The sequence below is a fragment of the Limanda limanda genome, chromosome 13 (genome assembly GCF_963576545.1).
Source record: "Limanda limanda chromosome 13, fLimLim1.1, whole genome shotgun sequence".
NCBI lineage: Eukaryota > Metazoa > Chordata > Actinopteri > Pleuronectiformes > Pleuronectidae > Limanda > Limanda limanda.
The window spans coordinates 9,063,832-9,085,769 of NC_083648.1; the positions used below are offsets into that span (position 1 = coordinate 9,063,832).

Consider the following 21,938-nt stretch of genomic DNA (forward strand, 5'->3'; position numbering starts at 1 on the left):
GTTCATCTTACAGCACAGGGCTCATGTTTTTCCACCTCTTTGTTTTTCTCTCCTCTGTTTCCATCCAGAGAGCTGCGGGCTCTGGTGGTGGAGATGGTGCTGGCCACAGATATGTCCTGTCATTTCCAGCAGGTGAAGGCCATGAAGAACTTCCTACAACAACCTGAGGGGTCAGTTGTCTTCTCCCCCCGCTGCTGTTTCCACTCGCTGCCCATCACCCCAGCACTTTAAATCTCCATTAACCCAGCAATCAGCTGCTGTTTACCAACCGCCCACTGTTTACAACCCAATTAACCCTGCCCTGAAGAGTGCGCTGGAGAAACACCATAAATATTCATGTTCCCTCTTGGCAGATCATTATGTTTTCACTGAGAAAAAATCGGAAATCTGGTCAAGCACAGGCAATATTAGAAGAAATCAAAAATGAGAAAGGGTTGCCAGACACCAAAAAAGCCTTTAGTTATTTGTTAAAGCATTTTTCCAAGTAGAGGAGTGATTGAACGCTGGAATGGAACTCGGAGTGCAAACGTCTGCCAAGAACCAGCAGCCTCCAAATGAAAACACATTTAAATTCACTAGATCCAGATTTTAATTTGGATCTGGACTAAATTGCACACACTCGTAAATATGAGTCACCTTAACCTACTTGATTTCTTTAAATTCATCACCCTCGAATACGTCTCTGAGAAATCCATAAAATTGTTGGCAGGCACGTTATCGCTCCATGTTAAAGAAAGTGAAAAATGAGTAATGATTATGTTTTGCCTCTTATAAGATTTATTTTTCCCTGAGTGGAAACGCGAGGTAACAGGACCGTTGAGAAGTTTGAAGTTGTCCTCAGGCGTCATGTTGTACTTTGAAATACTATATTGAAAGGAGTGGCTGGTGATACGGCTCAGTGAGCTGGAGGACTGTTTGGGAGCTTTAGGGTTGTGGGCTTGATCCCTGTTAGGTGCATTAAATTTTGAAATCCTGTATTCGAAGGAAAGTCAAAAGTCCCTAAGAAACCCAGCTGGAGAGTCTGTAAGAGAACTTCTGCTGGAGTTCTGTGTCCTGTATCAGTTCGGTATATTGAATTTTCAAGTTCCAGCACCTGAAGTAAACAGTCAAAGACTCCATAGGAAGTAAGAGTCAGTTGTCTGACCTCACGTCTCGTGGTGGTGGAGGACTGGAAGGTTTGAGGGTGTGAGTTTGATCCTTATGAGGCTCAGTGAATTTTTAAAGTCCAACCACCAAAAGCGAAATACTGAAATAAAGCCTCCTCCTGCATTATAGAGAAGCTCCTGGTGGTGCTGAGGGTTTGTTTGTGACTGTGAGGCATCAGTTTGCAGTTTCAGATTGAGAGAGAAGAACGAGAGAAGTACGAGGTTATGTTGAGAAAAAAAGCGAACAAGTTAAACGTGTTTATACAGAAAGTACAATCAGTATGTGCACTGCAGCTCTGCACCACCTGCCGACTGCAGGAGGTGACTGATGGTGAGTTTGTAATGACCTGGAGGTCCACTGCTGGAAAGCTACACAGGAAAACACACACACACACACACCCCTCCTCCCCACACACACACACACACACGCTCGTGCACACACTATTGAGAGATTGCTCTCTGCCGGAAGCTCTAATGCTGAACAGACTCTAATGTCAAGTAATTTAAACCAGTGTGCTGCCGGCCTGCTTACTGTGCACTTTAAGATCCAATCTGCCACAAATGGAATTGTAGGAAATCGGAGCCTCTCACCTCTGTTTAACCTTGTGCTGTGTGTTCTCATCCGTGCGCCTGTTTTCCATATCGCTCTGTGTTTGTCCGGTCATGCGTCAGGCCATTGCACACGATATATTTCGATATGGTTATCAGGTCGTCTCTGAGACACCAGCAGATGTGTGATGAGGTGAGATGATGCATTTTCACACTGTTTCAGAGGAGAAAACCGATTAGTCTAATGAAGGCAGTGGGATGGAAAAAGAGCCCCCCTCTCTGTTTGGATGGACATGTAGGTTGTTGCTATTTGGGTTCATGTTTTCATACGCATGCTGATAATTGATATCTATGCTGTCAGGGGGCGGTTCCAGTGGCAAGGTCAGGGGGGGCACTGGCCCCAGCTGGAAACTGATTGGTCCCTGAAGTGCCCCTGTGCGATCAGTATTTTTTTATTTTCTTATTTTTTAAACAAACAAGTTACTTCCTATTAATGCTAGCAACGAATAGGACAAATTGTTAAGAATTTTTTATTTCAATATTTAATATTCAATGTTGTGTGGCTTTGGTCAAAGCTACGGAGCAAACCATAAACAAGGAAATTACTTAAATGTGTAAATGACTGCATCAGTAACTGTGCATGGAAGTTGAACACACTTGTCCCCTCTGTGTCAATTGTACATTGTAAATTGTAAGCGGTCCAGATATAGAAACATCCTCGATCGGCCGCTGCACACTGTCTCTACTCTGCGTGCGTCATCAGTTTTATGATTTGAGTGTCTCCGCAGGGAATCTGTGCCCTCGCAACATTTCTATGTGTGTATTATCCCTGGCCTTCTAAAACAACTCGTTTAATTTATATCTGAATGCGCCGAAGAAGAAAGTGTTTGTATTAACAGAAAAGTTTCCCTCCTCTCTGACTTTATTATGACGCTGCTCTTGCACAGAAAGTCAATTTTTCGTGGAGAGATTGCTGCAGAGACATTTACAGCTGGGCCACATTTTTCCCATTCTGTTTCTCTATGACAGACAGAACTGTCATCAGGGACACTTGCTACCTTGAGAGTTTTCTTTTATCTTTTTCCTATTGGTATTTCTTTCAGTGACCGTGTCCCTGATTTGTCTGAAATGTCTGTTTTCTGAAGGAGTTTTTACCGGAACATCGACTCCTCAGACATCGAGAGATTGTTCCTTCCAGACGGATGCGCTTTCAACTCAATCATCTGCCATTAGACACAAATCATCTTATTTTGATGAACTTTTGAATAAAACAGCTGCTCCAGTCTTAATGTAGATGATGTTAACATTAAGTCAGACAGCTTATTTTATCGAAAATAGACTGTATGCCAATAAAACTTCAGTGGACAGAACCAAGCAAAAACTGCAGCAAATTTACAACAATCTCTGGTGGACTTGAGTTTTAAATGGTGTGTATCTACTCTGTGTTTTTAGCATTGACAAGCCCAAAGCCCTTTCCCTGCTGCTGCACACCGCAGACATCAGCCACCCGGCCAAAAGATGGGACCTCCACCATCGCTGGACCACCTCCCTCCTGGAGGAGTTCTTCAGACAGGTGAGTGGATGGACGGGCCAGGTCACAGAGAAGTGCACGGACGGCTGATCCAGTGTGTTAGAGCTACTGATGCATGTAGAGAGAACATGCTTTTGACATGACACATACACACAGCTGTAACATGCAGTATTATATGTAATACTTTATACTGCCCATGCTTTGAGCTCTGTTTTAAATAAACTGACACTAGTATTTCAGCAGTTCCTGTTTGCAACATATATGAAATTATCCTTGCAGATAACTTCCTTTGAGTTTCTTTGATTCTGGAGAAAACTTCAAATTGTTATGATGCAAATTCTGGAGCTTTAAGTTGCCTTTTCTATAATTACTACGCTGGATGTTTCATCATAATAAACATTGCAAAGAAAATAAAGTCTTAAAAATATGCATGTTATGGTTGCATTTTCTGTTCTGCCTCAGTAATCCAGCTTTTTGGAATTGATGGTTTAATTTGCTTGAAAACTGGTGAAACAGATTCCCAGACAAACAGGAGACTTTTTTGTGAAAAGAGAGAACATGTGAAACTGAATAATGAAAGATGGCACCAGTCTATATAAGTGTCCAAATAGACCAGGCCATTGAGCGTCGGAGCCCTCGAGCGCGACAGTCGAGTGAAACGGCTGAAAAGAAAACAGACATCATTCATGATGCAGACAAACCTCATCTCAAGGTCCATTCACAAGCCTTTTTCTTCTGAACACTTCTGAAATGTTCGTAGGATCGTCTGGTTTCTTTCATTCAGCTATGAAGTTACACCTAGAATGAAATGATGTTGCTGTTAGTGATTAAAGATTGCTCTCAGTTTGGTACGAATCTACCCCCCAGAGCAGTTTAAAGGGGTTTCTATCAGTAAGACATGCAGCCATGTCTAATCAAGTCTAATTACAGACACTCTGCTCTCATCACAAATGATGCCATTGAGGATTAAAATGTAGAACATCAACATTAACTTAACAATGCATTTGACCCTAAATAATACTGTGTAATGGCAACTGTCAGGCAGGAAGGACAGATGTTAATCTGGTGCCACATTGCCTCAATATCGTCCATTATTAATCCATATTGTTCTCATTATCAGTCTGATTGTTATTGTGGCTGCTCTCACAAGGCCTTTGTCTCTGGGGATGTGGATGGCTGATAAATAGCGTCTGTGAAGAACATTGCCTTCGCTCTCGACTCCACATCTCATCTGTTTGTGACAAATCAGAAGAGAAAATGAAACACATTTGTGGCCCAAAAGCACTTGAGGCGGGAGGCGGGCAAATCCTGAAGCCTTTTGATAAAAAAGTGTGAGCATATGGCGACTGTATGGTGGTGTTGTGTGACCCGACAGTGTAAGTGTGTGTTTATGATTGAGTGCATGGACTGTGTGTGTGTGTGTGTTTGTGTGGCTGGAGGGCAGGGTAATATTTTTCAAACACAGAATGATTTGGACGTTTTATTTCCAGGGGGACAAAGAATCCGACCTCGGGCTTCCGTTCTCACCGCTCTGCGACCGAAAGTCAACAATGGTGGCCCAGTCCCAGATCGGTGAGTGGCCCCTCCCACAGATACACAAGACCTGTGCATGATGGTTGCAGATGTAGAGGATGTTTGCACCACTCATCGATGGCCACAGCGCGGAGACCGATTGGTGGAGACGTGTGTTGGAAAGTGGTATTTTACAGAGTGAAAAACACATATTGACATATTTTTTGTTTGGGTCTGCACCAGATTTGACACTCATAATATCAGTCTGCTTAACACGCCTGACTTCCAAGATCCATTAATTATTCTCTGAGAAATCAATGAAAATGTTGCCCCAAAGTTTTGCATGTTCTTTTTTATATCCCCACCCTTTCCTCCACAGAATTTCTCCTTGGCCGAGGTAGTAAGGAATATAGCAATGCATAAATTGACGCTGTGCTCCGAATCTGTCAATATCTTTGTCACCAGGGTTCATCGACTTCATCGTGGTGCCCACCTTCACCGTGCTGACGGACATGATGGAACGCATCGTCACTCCGCTCATCGACGAGGCCGCCCACGCCGGGCTCGCCGTCTTCCGCCGATCAAGGTGAGCCGCAGCACGTCCTCCTCCTGCTGCATGAAAACAGTAACAATGTGCTGCTCGGTAGCAGGATGAGTCAATGGAAGTGAGTTAAATCCTTTTAATAAACCCGTCCCGTTAATCAAGGATGGAAAAATGTACTGTTTTTTTCTACCCTTCACCTCTCAAACCTTCTGAGAAACCACACGCTCGATGACGTGATTGAAGCTCCTCCGCAATAGCAGCATATCTAATGAAAGTATTAAAAAACAGCAGATGAGTCTCCCATGAGTAATCCATTCCTGTGCGTGTAAATGTCTCCACCTTTCATCAGGCAGAGCCACACACCTTGAAATTGATATTTTAGAGATGCTAGACAAGTTCGCCTCACCATCCCTGATCAGGAGTGGGCGTACGCACCCGATTGGCATACACAATAGCCTCTACAGATACAAGGGGAAGTGATTTTGGCACCACAGGCTTCATTAATTGGCTCAATACTCTTGCTGCAGCCACCTACTAAATGAAGTACATTCCGAGAGTGCTCTAAACAAGAAAGCGTTTAAACTACTCAGAGTAGCAAGGAGCAAGCACCTGAAAAGTTTTTTGTGTCGTTTAAATGCCACTTTCTTGCAAAGCGGCATGATGAAAGTGGTATTTGGGGAGTCTGGCTCTGTATCTTCCGTCGCACCTGCACGCCGATATCAGCCTCCCGCTCCTCCTCACCAGGCGTCATCAGCATCGCTCAGCGGGGCTCCAGTCACAGCTATCCAAGTGGAAATCTCCGATAGTGTTGCCGTGCAGTCTCCTTGTCTCTACCAACACACCTAGGTGCTCATGGGTTTCCTTTGACTGTTTTCTCCGCAGCGTTTATAGCTGTTTCCAATCATCTGTAACCGTGACCGCCGATCCTCCTGCCTCTGTTTATCCTCCAGTCTTTCTTTTTTTTCTTCCTCTTTCAAATTGCCTCTGAATCTGTCAGCTTGTACGCTTTTTTTATCCGGGCGTTTTGGCGTGACTCTATATCTCAAAAGCAATTGGATGGATCGCTATGAAGTTTAGTGCAGACATTCGTTGCACTCAGACACCGTGCTGCTGTAAGTGCTTTGGTGATCTTCTGAATTACCCTGGAGTGACACCATGAAGTTGATGTTTGTCGTTTCAAGAGAAATGTTGTGACGGCTTTTGGAGGCTTGAACATCTCTAACATGGATTGGAGTAACGTTGTTGTTGATCTCTTAACCCAGCAATTTAGTGTCGCACTTTTATTAAGACCTCACCAGAAACATATTAAAGAAAGAGTCCCTAGCATGGGTCACACTAAACCAAACAAAAAAATTTACATTAATATAAGTTTAAATAAATTTTAACAAGAATTATAGCAAATTTGTGAATGAATCTAATAAATCCCTAAAAAAGGACATTATTTAACTGTTCTCACAGGCTGAGTCGAGTACTTGACAAGTAAACTGAATGCCATGTGTTCATCTAGCGCCATCATCTGGTCAAAAAGAGAATTTGTCCATTACCTGCAGAACGAATGAAACATGCATTGACATGATCTTGCTCACATCCTACACTAAAATGTTGAACATGCTCATTACTGGTTAAACATCAGCACATTGCCGCCTGTTAGCCAGTTAGCATGCTGACCTCAGCATTTAGCTCCGAGCTCCACCTCACTGAGCTGCCAGCTGGACTCTAAACTCTCTTCTTCCCCTCGCTCTGCTCCGTCCAGTCTGAACAGTCTTAGCTCGGATGAGGTCAAACGGCAGAGTGTGAAGAGCTCCGACAGCAGCTCGTCCGGCCAGAGCTCTCTGCTGACGCTGGACATGAAGAACTTCAAGGCCCTGTGGAATGAAGAGGTTTATCAGAACAGAGAGAGGTGGAAAACGCAGGCCACTAAAGGTACTCTTCACACACACACAAGTTCTTAAAGTGCAAACTAAGGGCTTCACCAAAGAGTCCGGTTCCTGGTGCAAACCAGTGTCAGCATGATACATAGTTCCACTGGTCCGAGGGGGTGAGACCACACAAAGATGCACGCTAACCTGCCATCACACTCTTTGTGACCTCAGAGGCGGAGGAGAGGGCTAAAAAGGAGGCGGAGGAGAGAGCTCAGCAGGAGGACACTATGGAGCCCCAGGAGGGACAAACGGAACCAGAACAGCCTGAACCAAAGGAGGACCAATTGGAGGGGGAGGCGGCCGGGTCGGCAGAGGTCAGCACATCGCCGGACGGGAACACGGGGGAAACAGAGGAGGGCGATCAGGCCGAGGGCGCCACACACAAGAGTCCGTCTCTGCACAACGGTACATTCCTTTAACTGTGTCCTCCCATAGCCACACTAAGAGACCTGATGTAAATCTGTGGTGAATGTTCATCCACATCTCACCACTCTGTCTCAAACCCTTTTGTAAGCACAACAGTGGATAGTTGTGTTATCTCCCTTTTCTTGAACCTAGTTTCTTTCATTCAATCACAGATAATTCAGAGATTCTACATCAGGTGTAACTGTCATGTGTTTACAAAGTAGCAAGAAGAGTTGAAAATCATGACTGTTTCCATTAATAATGATTTTTCACTCATCAATTAATCATTTTGTCTGTTATTTAAATTTTGTAAAGCCAAAGATGAAAAGTGGAAATGTCTTGTTTTGTCCTTTCAACAGTTTAAAATCATAAGATATGTAATTGTATTCTTCAAATCCTCAGAATCCTAGAAGCTGCAACCAGCAATTATTTGGTGATTCCTAAATTAAAACTTTATTAGTATGTTCCTATTATCACAATAGACAGTTTTCTTTTCTGTTGAAAAGATTTTTTTATCAATTTAATTAATTTTGTGAATGAGAAGTGTTTGAAAATATCTTTTTCAGGAGAGTTGTCTGAAGGAGCTGAATCTACAGAGGATGAAGAAAATAAAAACAAAAGTGTCGATGGTGAGTCTTTTTCTGCAGCTCATGACCATTGACGTTTTTTATTGGACTTAAAAAGTGAAAACCAAAGTTTCCATCCCTTATATGTTGAAAATATTGAAGTAATCATATTAATCATAGGAAATATGTAGATTTCTATACGTCAGCCACTTCTTTATGTCTCTTAATATAATATTTGTCTCACAGCGCAGGTAGCGATGGACTAGTCGAGCTGTAGATAATCAACATCATCACCGGACCCTGAACCTGTTCTTCTAACTCGACTGGGGGAGCTCACCCAGACTCACTTCAGAGGGAAGGCCATCAGTTGGACTGTGTCGCCCTCTTCAGGGCGTCAAGAAACTCACACCTTCACTTCCATTTTTGTGTCCTAATGATGAGTAGTTTTTACTTTTCCTGTGTTTACACTCCAACGCTCTTGTATGCAGAGTTTGAGGCTCCGCCCATGTGCATGATTCCTCCCTCTCTGCTTATTGATGAAGACAATACAGAAGATTTAATGATCTTAAGGTGATGGGGGGGTTGAGAGGAGCCTTTTTAAAAGACTGACACTGAAAATGTTTTTTAGTTTGCCAATCTTTTACCCAACACATCCACAGACATGTAGCCATCGTACAAGTCCCACTTTTATTTTATTTCTTCCTCTGTGCACTCATTTGTTGGATTTTAGCATCCCACAGTAAAAGCTGGTTTATTTAGAAACAAAGTATGTTACAGTCATTTGTTTTTCGTCCTTTCAAATTAAAACAGAAGTGCTTTTTATTGTGGAAAATGCAGGATAAATGCACATGAAAAGGGACTTTTACAGCTGCCACACAGAATGTAAACTGTCTGGGTTTGTGTTTAGTACAAAGGGGTCACATTAACAAACCTACTCTATATAGAAATATTGTGCTTTATAGGAATTCCTGCTGGGAGTCTCACCCGATCGAGAGACTACCACAAAAACCTTTTCACCACCAGTTGTGTCTCATTTTTCCTCTTCACACGTTTACTTTCTCAGTGCTTTCCTCAGACGATGTGTGTTTGTGTTCCATGCAGTCAGGTTCCGTTTGTTTTTTTGTGTCCTTGTCGTCTGCACTGTAAATATGTTTGTACATGTATGAATCTGTGAATGAGTAGAAATCCTATGATTCCACAATCCAAAAATCAAGATTGTTTTTGGATGTAATATAAGATATTGTAGTGGAAAATATTCGAATGCAACCCTTTGCATTTCAGACATATCACACATTAAAATGCATTGACAATATTTTTTAATATTTAAAATCTTTTTGTTTACCTTTTTGTTGTTGATACATTTGTTCTGCATTTGTCTTTCATGAATCCTGCACTAGATGTGTGTTATATCCTCACTGTGTGTGTGTGTGTGTGTGTGTGTGTGTGCGTGTGTGTCATCTCTTCGTCGAAACACTTCTTGTTCTCGATGCCTTCTTGCGTGTATTGAAGCTGTAGCAACACATCAGCGTCGCCGCTGAATTAGAGTAAAAAATCTCAGACATGTTTCTCGTTTTCGTTTAGTGGCACAGTTAAGTCACGGCAGCTCCACATTCTATCGTTGGTGTAATGTTGAATGGACGTGTGTTTACAGTGTGCTCGTGCACCTCTTAGCCAGCTCGACCCATCAGGCTTCTCGTGACGCTGAGTACAAACTGTATCTGCTTCTTGGTTGTTTGCCAGGTTTTTAAAGGCTTGTAATGTTGTGTATAGAAGATGCAAATATTGCTTACTGTGCATATGTAACATATTGAACCCCCGCAGCGCTGCTTCGGCTTATATTATAAACCTAATACGGAAGTGGAAGAAGCAAATCGCGGCAGTATTTGCAAAATTTATAGGTGTGTTTTCCCTAAAATTGTGTACTTTTATTTTGAAATTCCCTAAACGAATATTGCCAGGACCACGTTCCTGGCATATTATTTTAAAGTATACAGTACACGTGTCTACTGCTACACATTCTAATATGTATAATATGTATCGGGTTCAAAAAGGGTAGACAATTTAACACCTGAAACTTTGTATAAAACTATAGGAACCAACAAATTATTTTTTAACCTCTTTGTTTTAATACACACTCCCCATTTTTATATTATAACAGGCACACTAGTACCGTGCTGGGATAAAGCAGTTTGTCATGCAATGCTACTTTCTACCTAAAATATACAGTCGGTGGTTAGCAAGCCAGCTGGCTGAATGTGTGCCTCTACATGTGCTTTCCGTTCCACAACTGTAGGAAAACAAACTTTTAGTGATGTCGTTGGAATCCGCGCTGATCCAGGTACAGTCCAATAATCTAGTTAATATCTTCTTTCATTACTACACACTAAAGGAGTGCTGTGTAAACAATTTTATTTTAGACACTGTTGGAAAATCTGTTTGTAAAGTCACGCTTTGATGTTGCAGAAGTATAGTATTTATAATGGTATATTTTATGTTATATTTCTTTTGCTTTTTCATTTAGGAAAAATCAGATTGTCCGCCGTTTTGTGCTCGTTGTGTTATTTGTTTGTTTTTGTTCTACTGGACTGTTTTTCTCCTTTTGGACTCAAAGGACGCAAATGTGAAAAAGTCCTCAACATGTAACTTCTTTCTCTTTTTCATTTTGTCTCTCCTCTGTGTATCTGTTCGATGTCTTTGGCTCCACCAGCTCCGAACTCAGAAACATTCATAGTGGGTCAAAGGTCCCAACTGAGTAACTATCATAGAAAATTCAATTTATCGTAATAGAACAAAAACAAAACTTAGTGCATCCTCACAGTAGCCTGTGTGACGCTTGGTAAAGCAGCGTTTTCTGTACCAAGGGACCAACACGTGGACAGTCTTGTAGTTTGCTTTCACTTGCTGCTGTGACGGCCAACTGTATGAATATTTAGCAGCAGTTTATACTGACCGTAATCAGAGACATAGCTGTATTTATGACTTCTAAACGTGGTGTTTTGTAATGGTTACTATGGAACACATTCTTTGTTGTTTGTTTCTTGCTTTGTTTCCTTGTTTAGTCTGAATTAATCTCTGATCTCAAACTGTTCTACTCACTGAGGTTAGATGGATGTAAAGCCTGTGTGTGTGTGTGAGAGAGAACGAGTGTGTGAGTGAGAGAGAGCGAGTGAGTGTGTGTGTGTGTGAGAGAGTGAGTGTGTGTGTGTGGGAAAACGAGTGTGTGTGTGAGAGCGAGTGAGTGTGTGTAAGAAAGAACGAGTGTGTGTGTGTGTGTGTGTGAGAGAGTGAGGGAGGGAGTGTGTGTGAGAGCGAGTGTAAGAGACTTACTGAGTGTGTGTGGAACTGCTTAAAAATTACTCAATGTGCATTTCTGATCTCCTCACTGTGACCTGCTCTATCGATGAGTGTGAGTGTGTGTGGGTGTGTGTGAGTGATGCAGTGGACTGCATGAAGCTGGGTAAACAATTCTCACAACCAACAAAATTGGAAAAAAAGACATATCAGATCAGTTTTTAAACATCAAGTTCTCACATTTTGTCAAAATTACAAACGTGTCCACTGACCAGCAGAGTGGAGGAACATACAAATATAAAACCTGAGGTGGACGGTAGTGAGCCACCTCAGGTTTACCTTCTATTCTCCATAAGACACAGTGAATCCGAGTGAGTGGGTGTGTGTGTGCATGTATGTGCATGCATGTGTGTGTCACTGTCCTATGCCGGCCAGGCGGCCGCGTGTGCCACCATGCTCTGTGAATGCACAGTCGTATCAATAAATCTGGACTCAAAGGGCTCAGATCATGTCTTCCTGTCGTCATTTCTACAGCAACACAGCTCACCAGCTCACATTGAGGGAACTTCAGCAGCTTCACATAAAGATCCATGTATTTGTCATGGGGAGAACTGCTCAGTGTGTGATAATAGTTGGATAATGTCTTCTTCTGGTATTATAAAGCAGAAGAAAATAACCAGTGTACATAGACTAAACATTTTAACACAAACTCAATTTGTAGTCAACAAAATGTCAGAAATGACAAACATCTTCATGGGCTTCTCTCAGAACCCTGCTCCAACATGTGGATCTCAGCAACTACAAGGTCTTCATGAATAATCTTGGTGTAGGTAAGACTTCTATAAAAAATGCCTCTGATGTGTAAGTATCTGTAAAGATAATACTGAGAAATTCAAGATAGAGCATAATATTAATTTTCCACAAAGGATCACAGTAACATCACATTTTTCAATCAATCAATCAATCAAGTTTTATTTGTATAGCCCACATTCACAAATAACAATTCGTCTCATAGGGCTTTAACATTGTGTGACATCCTCTGTCCTTAACCCTCAGCAAGAGTAAGGAAAAACTACTAAAAACCTTTTTCACAGGTAAAAATATGTAGAAACCTCAGAGAGAGCCACATGTGAGGGATCCCTCTCTCAGGACGGACAGAAGTGCAATAGATGTCACGTGTTTAAGAAAACATCATCAGGATTTTTAGCAGCATCCATGAGGGTAAACATTTTTCAATACTATGTGTCAGGCAGTCCCGCTGCAATCACAGTCTCTGGCCAGCAGCCAGCAAGACCACGATCCAGCATCAGGATGGGATCCACTATAATCTACAGTCATTGTCCACCGCCGCCAGTTAGAATCCATTATCAGCTGCCGCCTCGGTCGTGGTCCCTCATCATCCGATGCCAACGCGACAAAGGATCCTCCATTACAACGACGATCAGCTGGCCCGATACAGAATCCACCGAACTGGATCCACCATTGCGACCTCTGACGCGCGATCCACAATCATAATCCATGGTGCGGCCACAGCTGTGGCCCTGCATCCGCGGGCGCTAAGGCACAGAAACTCCAGGAAAGGGGTCAAGTTAGTAACATGTACTGATGAGATAAGAATTATCTTGATGTGATAAATATGGAGAAAAGGAAGGAGAAGCAGGAAAGAGAAGCTCCGTGTGTCTTGTGTCATAAATTCCCTGTGCGTCTTAGCATCATCAGGGGTTTTTGCCATTTAATCAATTTTGGAACATCGCACTAATTAGCTCTAACTATAAGCTTTATCAAAAAGGAAGGTTTTGAGTCTACTTTTAAACGAACAGAGCGTGTCTGCTTCCCTAACTGAAAGTGAGAGATTATTCCACAGGAGTGGGGCTTGATGGCTAAAAGCTCTGGCTCCTACTCTACTTTTAGAGACTTTAGGGACAACAAGTAAACCTGAGTTCTGGGATCGGAGTGCTCTAGTAGGTTGATATGGAACTAACATCTCTTTAAGGTAAAGAGGTGCCATATCATTAAGGGCCTTGAAGGTGAGGAGGAGAATTTTAAATTCTATTCTAGATTTAACAGGAAGCCAGTGTAGGGATGCTAATACTGGAGAAATTTGCTCTCTTTTCTTAGTTCTCGTCAGGACACGTGCTGCGGCATTTTGGACCAGCTGCAGAGTCTTTAACGACTTGCTGCTGGAGCCTGATAATAGTGAATTACAGTAGTCCAGTCTCGATGTAACAAAGGCGTGGACTAGTTTTTCTGCATCTTTTTGCGAAAGGAAATGTCTGATTTTTGAGATATTACGCAAGTGGAAAAACGCGGTCCTAGAAATTACTTTTAAGTGACTATTAAAGGACAAATCAGGATCGAAGATCACTCCCAAGTTCCTGACTGTTTCATTGGAAGCAAGGGCAATGTCGTCTAGCGCAGCTATATCATTAGATAATGTATCTCTAAGGTGTTTATGGCCGAGTATTATAACCTCTGTTTTATCTGAGTTTAATAAGAGAAAATTGCGGGTCATCCAGGTTTTTATGTCCTTGAGACATGCTCGAAGTTTAGTTAATTGATTACTTTGATCAGGTTTTATTGACAAATATAACTGGGTGTCATCCGCATAGCAGTGGAAATTTACCGAGTGTGTCCTGATAATGTTTCCTAGTGGAAGCATATATAATGAGAATAAAATTGGGCCGAGCACAGACCCCTGTGGGACACCATGGTTAACTTTGGTGCGCACCGATGACTCATCATTGATTTGAACGAATTGGGAGCGATCAGCAAAATAAGATTTAAACCAGTTTAAGGCCGTTCCTTTAATGTTAATTAACTGTTTTAGTCTCTCTAATAAAATTTGATGGTCAATTGTGTCGAATGCTGCACTGAGATCTAACAGAACGAGGACAGACACAAGTCCCTCAATAGAAGAAGATAACTATTTGTATAGCACTTACAAAGTTACAAAGTGCAACAACCATGGTAGAAATGAATGAATAAAAAGACAAATAACAGCTCAATGTTAGACTCTAAATCATAACATGTTAAGGTCGAGACCTTAAAATTGAATTGAGAAACAGTTCCCACAGATGATGTCATCAAATGTCTCCCCTGAAGACATGTTGGATAAAAGAATTGTGATAATTTGTTATACCTCTATGTCTCTCTGTGTAGCTCTTTGCCACTGGACTTATTCAGCTGTCCATCCATGAAAAAAAATCTCAAAATCACATCTCATTCAATTCAAAAACTTCCAAGATAAATATTTTGTGTAGATCAAAAACATATCACACGTCTTTTAACCAGTATATTGTCAAACTAAGTGGTGGATTGACTGGTTAAGACCAAAATATTGATTTTTTAAAATGTTTTTCCATTTACAAAGAAATCATGAATCCCTGAAGAGCACTAAGGTCATTATTTTCTATAATAATAACATTCTGCATTGTATTTTAGAATGAAGTAAAAGCTGTATCCAACAGAATGTCTCATGCATTCATCACTAACAAGTCACACAGTCAGATATAATCCACTAGATGTCTCTGTTAGACTTCATATTTTTCCTCCGGAGCTGCAGCAGCATCACTCTGAGCCTCCGAGGCCCCGGGGCCACTAAAAGTGATCAATGGACTCCATGTAAACCATGTCACCCTCCCAAGACCATCAGCGTATAGCTCTTTATCCGCCATATAAGCAACTCCACAAACATTAGACACAGAACGCATTTGGATCTGGAGTAGCATGCATATTCATGGGGCAGGTTGATGGAGCTGGTGGAGGGATGTGTATGAGTTCTCAGCACCGCGCTGAGTGCTGGAGCAGAAGGCGAATGTTAATTCAATTATACGGCAGCTGTTCCTTGGTGCCCATGGCCACTGTGTTTGCACTAGAACAGAAATCTTGTATTAGGTCCCTCGCCATAAAAGACCATTGCCAGGCATGAGAATGGGGACTGCCTGTAACCAAAAGCCATCAACAGTATTTTAAAGGGCGTTTAATGCTTATTTTTTGGGCTCGATTGAGGGATTTGATTCGGCTGCAAAGTGAGATTTTGTGTTTTTTTTTAATTGGCTCACCGTTGATTTAGAGAGCTTTAGTTTCTGGTCATCACTCTGGTAAATAGTGGATCTGCTCGGAAGTCAAACGTGGAAATGAAGTTTCTTTTGCTGTATCAACTCCAGGTGAATCTGCTCGGATCGGCACATATTGTGTGTCCTGTGGTGGCTTCATCATTTTGCCACGAAAGAGTCTGAGTTACAGATTCAAAAAATTCATCTCTTACTTTGTGCGACTCTTCTCCTGGTTATGAGTTTGTACATTAACACATGCATTTGGAGCATAAGAAAAACAACATGTGCATATGCAGTTTGTCTGTGCAGTGTGTGTTGGTATTTGTGCTCCACCCCACCTCCTGTCCCAGGCTTGGGCTGAGCTCCAGTGCTACTTGATGAGGAAGAGGAGGAGGAGGCGGAGGAGGAGGACGACGAGGAGGAGGAGGACGCGAGGAGGTGGCAGTGATGGCATCCGCTGCCCTGTCCCTTCATTACCTGGCTCCCTGAGACTCACTCTGTGTAATTTAATCACATGGCCACTGGCGGGAACTGCTGCTCTGACGCTTCCTGGACCTGCTAATGAGTTTGCTTTTCCCTCATCAAAAGGAAAACATCCACACCTGTGGGAGGAAACAGTCGGCATCACATATTTAAATGTATATTATATTTATATATATATGTATATATATAAATGATTTTCCTGTTAACATGCAGACGGAGTGCAGACTCCATGAAGGCAGCAAAGCAAATAAAGTATGATGTATACGATTCTCAATCAATAGTTTGTTGTGTGAAATGTCAAATAATAGTCTGCTATGTTGATAACAATTTCTTAAAGTCAACACTCACAAACCCAAAGATATTCAGTTTGTTGTCACACAAGAGAAAAAGCTGTAAAATCTCTCATTTAACATTTTGGAACAAGGGGGAATCTTTTACTGTTTGTTTGGATGATTAAATCAAACAGTGAATCTGTGGTTCACTAATGATTAATATTTTTGAGATCTGAAGCAAAGATCAAAATACAGTCTGACGCTCTGACATCGTCGTGTGACTTACCTTCTGGGAATCCATCCTCTAAGTTAACCAGAAGTGACAGCATGTTCTGCCACTTAATGCCACTTAACTACACACGTGCACATCATGCAGCGTGTAAAGTAGACATTACATATCAAGCTGTTTAATAAAAATGAAACCCCCGTCTATACTGGAAAGAGCACAGAGCTCTATTTAGAAGTGACTGATGGAGAGCCCAGAATCAAAGGCCCCTGTGGCACAAGCTGCTCGTGTGTCCGGGAATCGGCCCAACTCTTAAAGAGCCAAGCTTCCCTCATCTTGACTCGGGGCTGACCCCCGAACAGGAGGAAGCTTTTTCTGCTGGCAGCCAAGTGGCTCACTTCCTGGAAGCCTGTCAGGTGAGGAGTCGAGGCTGCCAACTGTAACCGCCTCGGGGGGGCACGAGGGGCAGGGCAGACCCGCATCATGGCAGCGGCTCTGTGACACTCAGCAGATGATGCAAGTCGCGCAGGGCGTCAAGCTCCCTGATGGGTCCACACACAGATCTGCTGTGGAAATGGAAATCTCTACTCAAGTATCGATTAATATTAAAATATTCTGACAAACAAATTGTGTTGGAGTTCATTTCGAATAAAGAGATTGTGAAGAAGCTGAGAATTTTTACCTCTTGTACAGATTTTTTGTTGAATTTAATTAAGAAAAAATATTTTTTACAGCCAGAGCTACCAGTTGTTTTGCATATTTCGCGGAATACGTACTAGAATCAAAATATTGTTCAAAAGTGGAAACCAGTTCTGCAGAAAAACTGATGATTATATAAGTTGTTAGATTAAATATAGATGCTTCAATGCATCAGCAACATTTTACATCAGAAATGCACCCGAATGACAGAAATTGGCAGGAAAATAACTTTTACCCACTCGTCCAACTTGAGAGCTTTATTCATCAGTTCTCGTTTCCTTTGTGGTGTTGACTCTATTCTGAGGTGCCGTTCATCCATCTTCACTTTAAAACAACCACAAACCAATTAAACACTACGACGACATGTTGCTTGTTCTCGCTAAAACTGGTTAAACACAGATGGCGTGGTGTCATGGTGAGATATTTCCAACGTTAACAGTGGCGTTTCCTAGAGGGGAGAAGAAGATGCTGGAGTTGTGCTGAACGACCAGCACGAGATTTACTTCTTATCAATTCAGTTAATTTCCTCTTTCATTTTCAGTTAACGTCAGAAACGTTCAACTGTTTCAACCGCTAAACTTCTTAAAGCTTCGATTTCAGTCAAATTTTTCCTGAAGAAAAGAGGAACTGATTCCTTTCTTTAGATAACAGGTATCAGGCCCATGTTTTCACAGTGACACGCCCGTTTGCCTCTGACATGTTTGTTGTATTTTCCTTTTAAATTTAGTTCAACATTTTCCTGAAGTAGCTGTTCACATTTTTAATGGGATTTAACGGGAAGCAAGAGGAGAGAGAGAGCAGCGTTGATGGTGCAGCTTTTTGGTTTGCAGGTTTAGGTTAGGGTTAGGGTTAGGGTTAGGGTTAGGGTTAGGGTTAGGGTTAGGGTTAGGGTTAGGGTTGGAATTGGAGTTAGGGTTAGGGTTAGGGTTGGAATTGGAGTTAGGGTAAGGGTAAGGGTAAGGGTAAGGGTAAGGGTAAGGGTAAGGTTTAGGATAGGGTTAGAATTGGGTTTAGGTTTAGGTTAGGGTTTAGGATTAGGTTAAGATTTAGATTTAGATTTAGATTTGGATTTAGATTTAGATTTAGATTTAGATTTAGATTTAGATTTAGATTTAGATTTAGATTTAGATTTAGGTTTGGTTTAGTTTAGCGTTAGGGTTGGGATTGGAGTTAGGGTTAGGTTTAGGATAGGGTTAGAATTAGGTTTAGGTTTAGGTTAGGGTTTAGGTTTAGGTTTAGGTTTAGGTTTAGGTTTAGGTTTAGGTTTAGATTTAGGTTTAAGTTTAGGTTTAGGTTTAGGTTTACTTTAGGTTTTAGGTTTAGATATAGGTTTAGGCAATTTGGATGGTTAACGGCAATGAGCGTCTTCACTAAGATAGAAGTACAAACGTGTGTGTGTGTGTGACCAACACTCACCTCTCATATTTGTCTCTCCCGCTGTTATTTCCTGACACGAACCAAACTTCAGCAGCATTTCTGGTTCACACTGATAAAAACGCTTTGGATTTGACTTGGAAGTGGTTTGAAACACAGCAGGACAACAGGAAGTTGAGGACAGCTGATGAGGAAAAGAGGAGAAAAGGAGTCTTACCAACACCCAGAGTGTCGATTAGGTGAGAGAAAAAAACGACGTTGCGGCACCGTCAATCATCTCAGCTTCATGTTCGAGGGGGGGGGGTCCTGAGCTGCCGTGAAAAAATGTGGTGAAAGTTGTGGTGAAAAAATCGCATGCATGACCAAAAAAAACACTTTTAAACTACAACTACCTCATTACTTTTTTTTACCGCTCACTCCGGCTGCTTCCAAAAAATTTTGGAATGTGAATATTGTGAGTTTATTGACATGTCCTGTGTAGTTACTGCAGGTTAGTGCTGTCAGAGTTGATCATACATACCATACACTCCAAGCAGATAAAACTGAAGACGTGGCTCTTACTTAAATATGATATCTGACACATTTTTATTTATCTTATCACTTTCGAGTCGAACAGATTGTCACAGCCACTTTGAACGTGCGCGAACAGATTGTGCTTTGAAAGAGGAGCGGCTGCCTCCAGCAACGTCTCACGTCTGCATCCCATCTCTGTCTGAAAAACAGCTCTAACATCTTTACATTATACATTTTCAAAAACATATCCATTATTCATACCCCCATATTTTAATACTATTAGCATTTCTGCGCCACCCACCTAAATACCTGTGTGTTTCTTATCACAGGAGCGGTGACTCTGTGTGTGTGTGTGTGTGTGTGTGAGGAGCTGGGTTGGGATTAGGAGAGCACTGCAGTCGTGGACCTCCTCATGCAATTAAATTCGAGGTGTTGAATATCGGTGAACGCTTTAAAAACATTTGCACGAACCGGCACAAGAGAAACTTTGCTTTTACTTCTCAGTGGCTGGTTTGTGTTGACAGGCAACAAAGGCAACAACACACACACACACACACACACATGCTGCTCCACCTGTGTGGGTGGGAGGTGTGGCCACTCAGCAGCTGAGTGGGGCAGCATATGGAGTTTCTAATTGGGTAGAACATCACAGCTGGAGGACACTAGTCCAGGACCTGGCCTCTGGTAATCAGTCCCACAATGCTCAGCTCCTCTCGCCGCCGAGCTGCAGTGAGCCGTCTGTGGGCGAAGGCCGTCGGAAGCGTCCTCACGTCTCACCAACCGACACCGGATTGAGACGAAGAGGGTTTCACAACATGTTTGAATCCAGGTTTAATTTGAAGCAGCAGTCTGGACGTGGACAACATGGATGAGATTGTTCTGTTTTACTAAATGATTCTGACCAGAAAAAGGATCTAGATCAGTGTTGCTCTTCCTGTTTAAGCACAACAAACTATAAAAGTGGGTAAAATTCAATACAAATTCCATGTAGAGAAAGATGCTTATATGTTGTTATATGTGTAATAATAATTGAATATTATACTGTGACATATATTCAGAGTTTAACACTCACATGGGCCATTTTATGTATTATGAGTACTTTGTTTACTTTGGGGTATTTAAGTACATTCATTCTTATATACTTTTACTTATGTGACATCTGCAGTACTCAGCTTTTACACATAATATATTGCTATTAAAAATTTGCAGTACATGAAGATAAGTTAAGAAATACAGGGTTGGTAATTTTGTGTGTTTTGTATTTATGGGTGAGACGAGTGCTTTCATTCTTCCAGATCTCTAGGTTTTTAAAATGAAAGACACTCGGATGAATGACGAAGAAAAGAGAAAGACTGAAGCCTGGTTTTGGGCGGGAGAGCGAGCGAATTCACTGGAGGTGTCGCGAAAGAGCAAATTGCCAGAGATCTGGGAACGTTTCGTCATAAACAAGACGATAAATCTGCAAACAGCAGGTTTATGGTGTGAGAGCAAGGATCTGACATTGTTTAACAGCCGCAACTGAGGTATTCATCAGGGCATTAGCCATCAACAAGTACTCAAACTGAAATGCTCGCAGTCGTATTTGGAACCCGCCTAAACACTTCCTCATTTAGGATTTGTGTTTAGGTGTTCGGTTATTTGTTCGTACGCCTCCGTGTAAAGCAATGCAAAATAAATAGGGAGAGTCGTTAGATTGTTGAGAAAGTGGAAATTAACAGTTCGGTCCTCATTACAGAGTCAGTGTCAGGATTAAAAAAAAAACATTCTTCGCCTTCAAGTTTATTTTTGGAGTCTTCTGTTTCTTCGCAGGGTTTTAACAGAGGAACCTGAGCCCCAAAGATAAGTGGTGAATTGGGTTTGGGGACCGACTCGTGTCACATTCTACCACAACGTCAGCGTCCCCTCCACCACCTCACCTCACGCTCCTCATCCAGACACAGACTCCCTTTAAATGCTGACATCAATTGAGAAACGTTTGCAGCTCAGCGTGCGATCGGCGGCGCCTTCATTTGCAGCTCCACACCACGCTTCGTGTCTATAAAAGCTGATAATGTGATAATTAAAGGAGCTGACAGGCAAGAAGTCAGCGAGATGCCTGATTTACCAACCCCTGCGATTTGTTCTAACCTCTCAAATTACAAGGCTTCCACCCTTCGAGTAGGCAACATAAAATATCATCTGAAATAATTAACTAGCCTGGAATTGTTGTGGAGATGAAAAAAAACAAAAACAAAAACAAGAAAAGTTAAAGGCATCTCGAAGGAGGAGACCGAGATAAGAATGAGTCCCGGAAACATGGGAGCATCCGATTCAGACCTGAAACAACGATCTCCAGCAGACAAAAGATCACTGGCACCTCTCTCTCTCTCTCCCTCTCTCGCCCTTCCTCTCTTTCTCTCTCAACCACACCATGATTTATTACCTGAAAAGACAAGAGAACTAATTAGTGGAGTAATTAATTAATATAAATTTGCATATTTGCATTTGCAATTAGTGCAGTCAACTGATTAGTCTGAGATGGGGAGTTTGACTCATCAGATGCAAGTGTGTGTGTGTGTGTGTGTGTGTGTGTGTGTGTGTGTGTGTGTGTGTGTGTGTGTGTGTGTGAGTGTGTGTGTGTGTGTGTGTGTGAGTGTGTGTGTGTGTGTGTGTGTGTGTGTGTGTGTGTGTGTGTGTGTGTGTGTGTGTGTGTGTGTGTGTGTGTGTGTGTGTGTTTGTGGGTGCTCGACCAGAACCATCAGCAGACCAGCTGAGGCATTTTCTTTGGTGGTGGGGGGGGCTGTAATGAAAGGACTGTTTTTCTTTTTGTTATTTTGGGGTGTTCATGTACAGTAAGTGTTTGTCCACACAG

At 42.0% G+C, this 21,938-nt stretch overlaps 1 protein-coding gene across 1 annotated transcript in view; it reads left to right on the forward strand.

Annotated features, from left to right (window-relative positions):
- The window catches only part of pde1cb (phosphodiesterase 1C, calmodulin-dependent b), a 75,929-nt gene extending 66,453 nt beyond the window's left edge, over positions 1-9,476 (forward strand). The window contains exons 12-19 of the mRNA XM_061084334.1: positions 69-170; positions 3,147-3,267; positions 4,716-4,797; positions 5,203-5,323; positions 7,035-7,204; positions 7,375-7,608; positions 8,175-8,237; positions 8,426-9,476. Coding sequence (XP_060940317.1) covers positions 69-170; positions 3,147-3,267; positions 4,716-4,797; positions 5,203-5,323; positions 7,035-7,204; positions 7,375-7,608; positions 8,175-8,237; positions 8,426-8,451 — 919 coding nt within the window. The 3' untranslated portion in view covers positions 8,452-9,476. The remainder of the gene's footprint in view (positions 1-68; positions 171-3,146; positions 3,268-4,715; positions 4,798-5,202; positions 5,324-7,034; positions 7,205-7,374; positions 7,609-8,174; positions 8,238-8,425) is intronic.
- Positions 9,477-21,938: the final 12,462 nt, after the last annotated feature.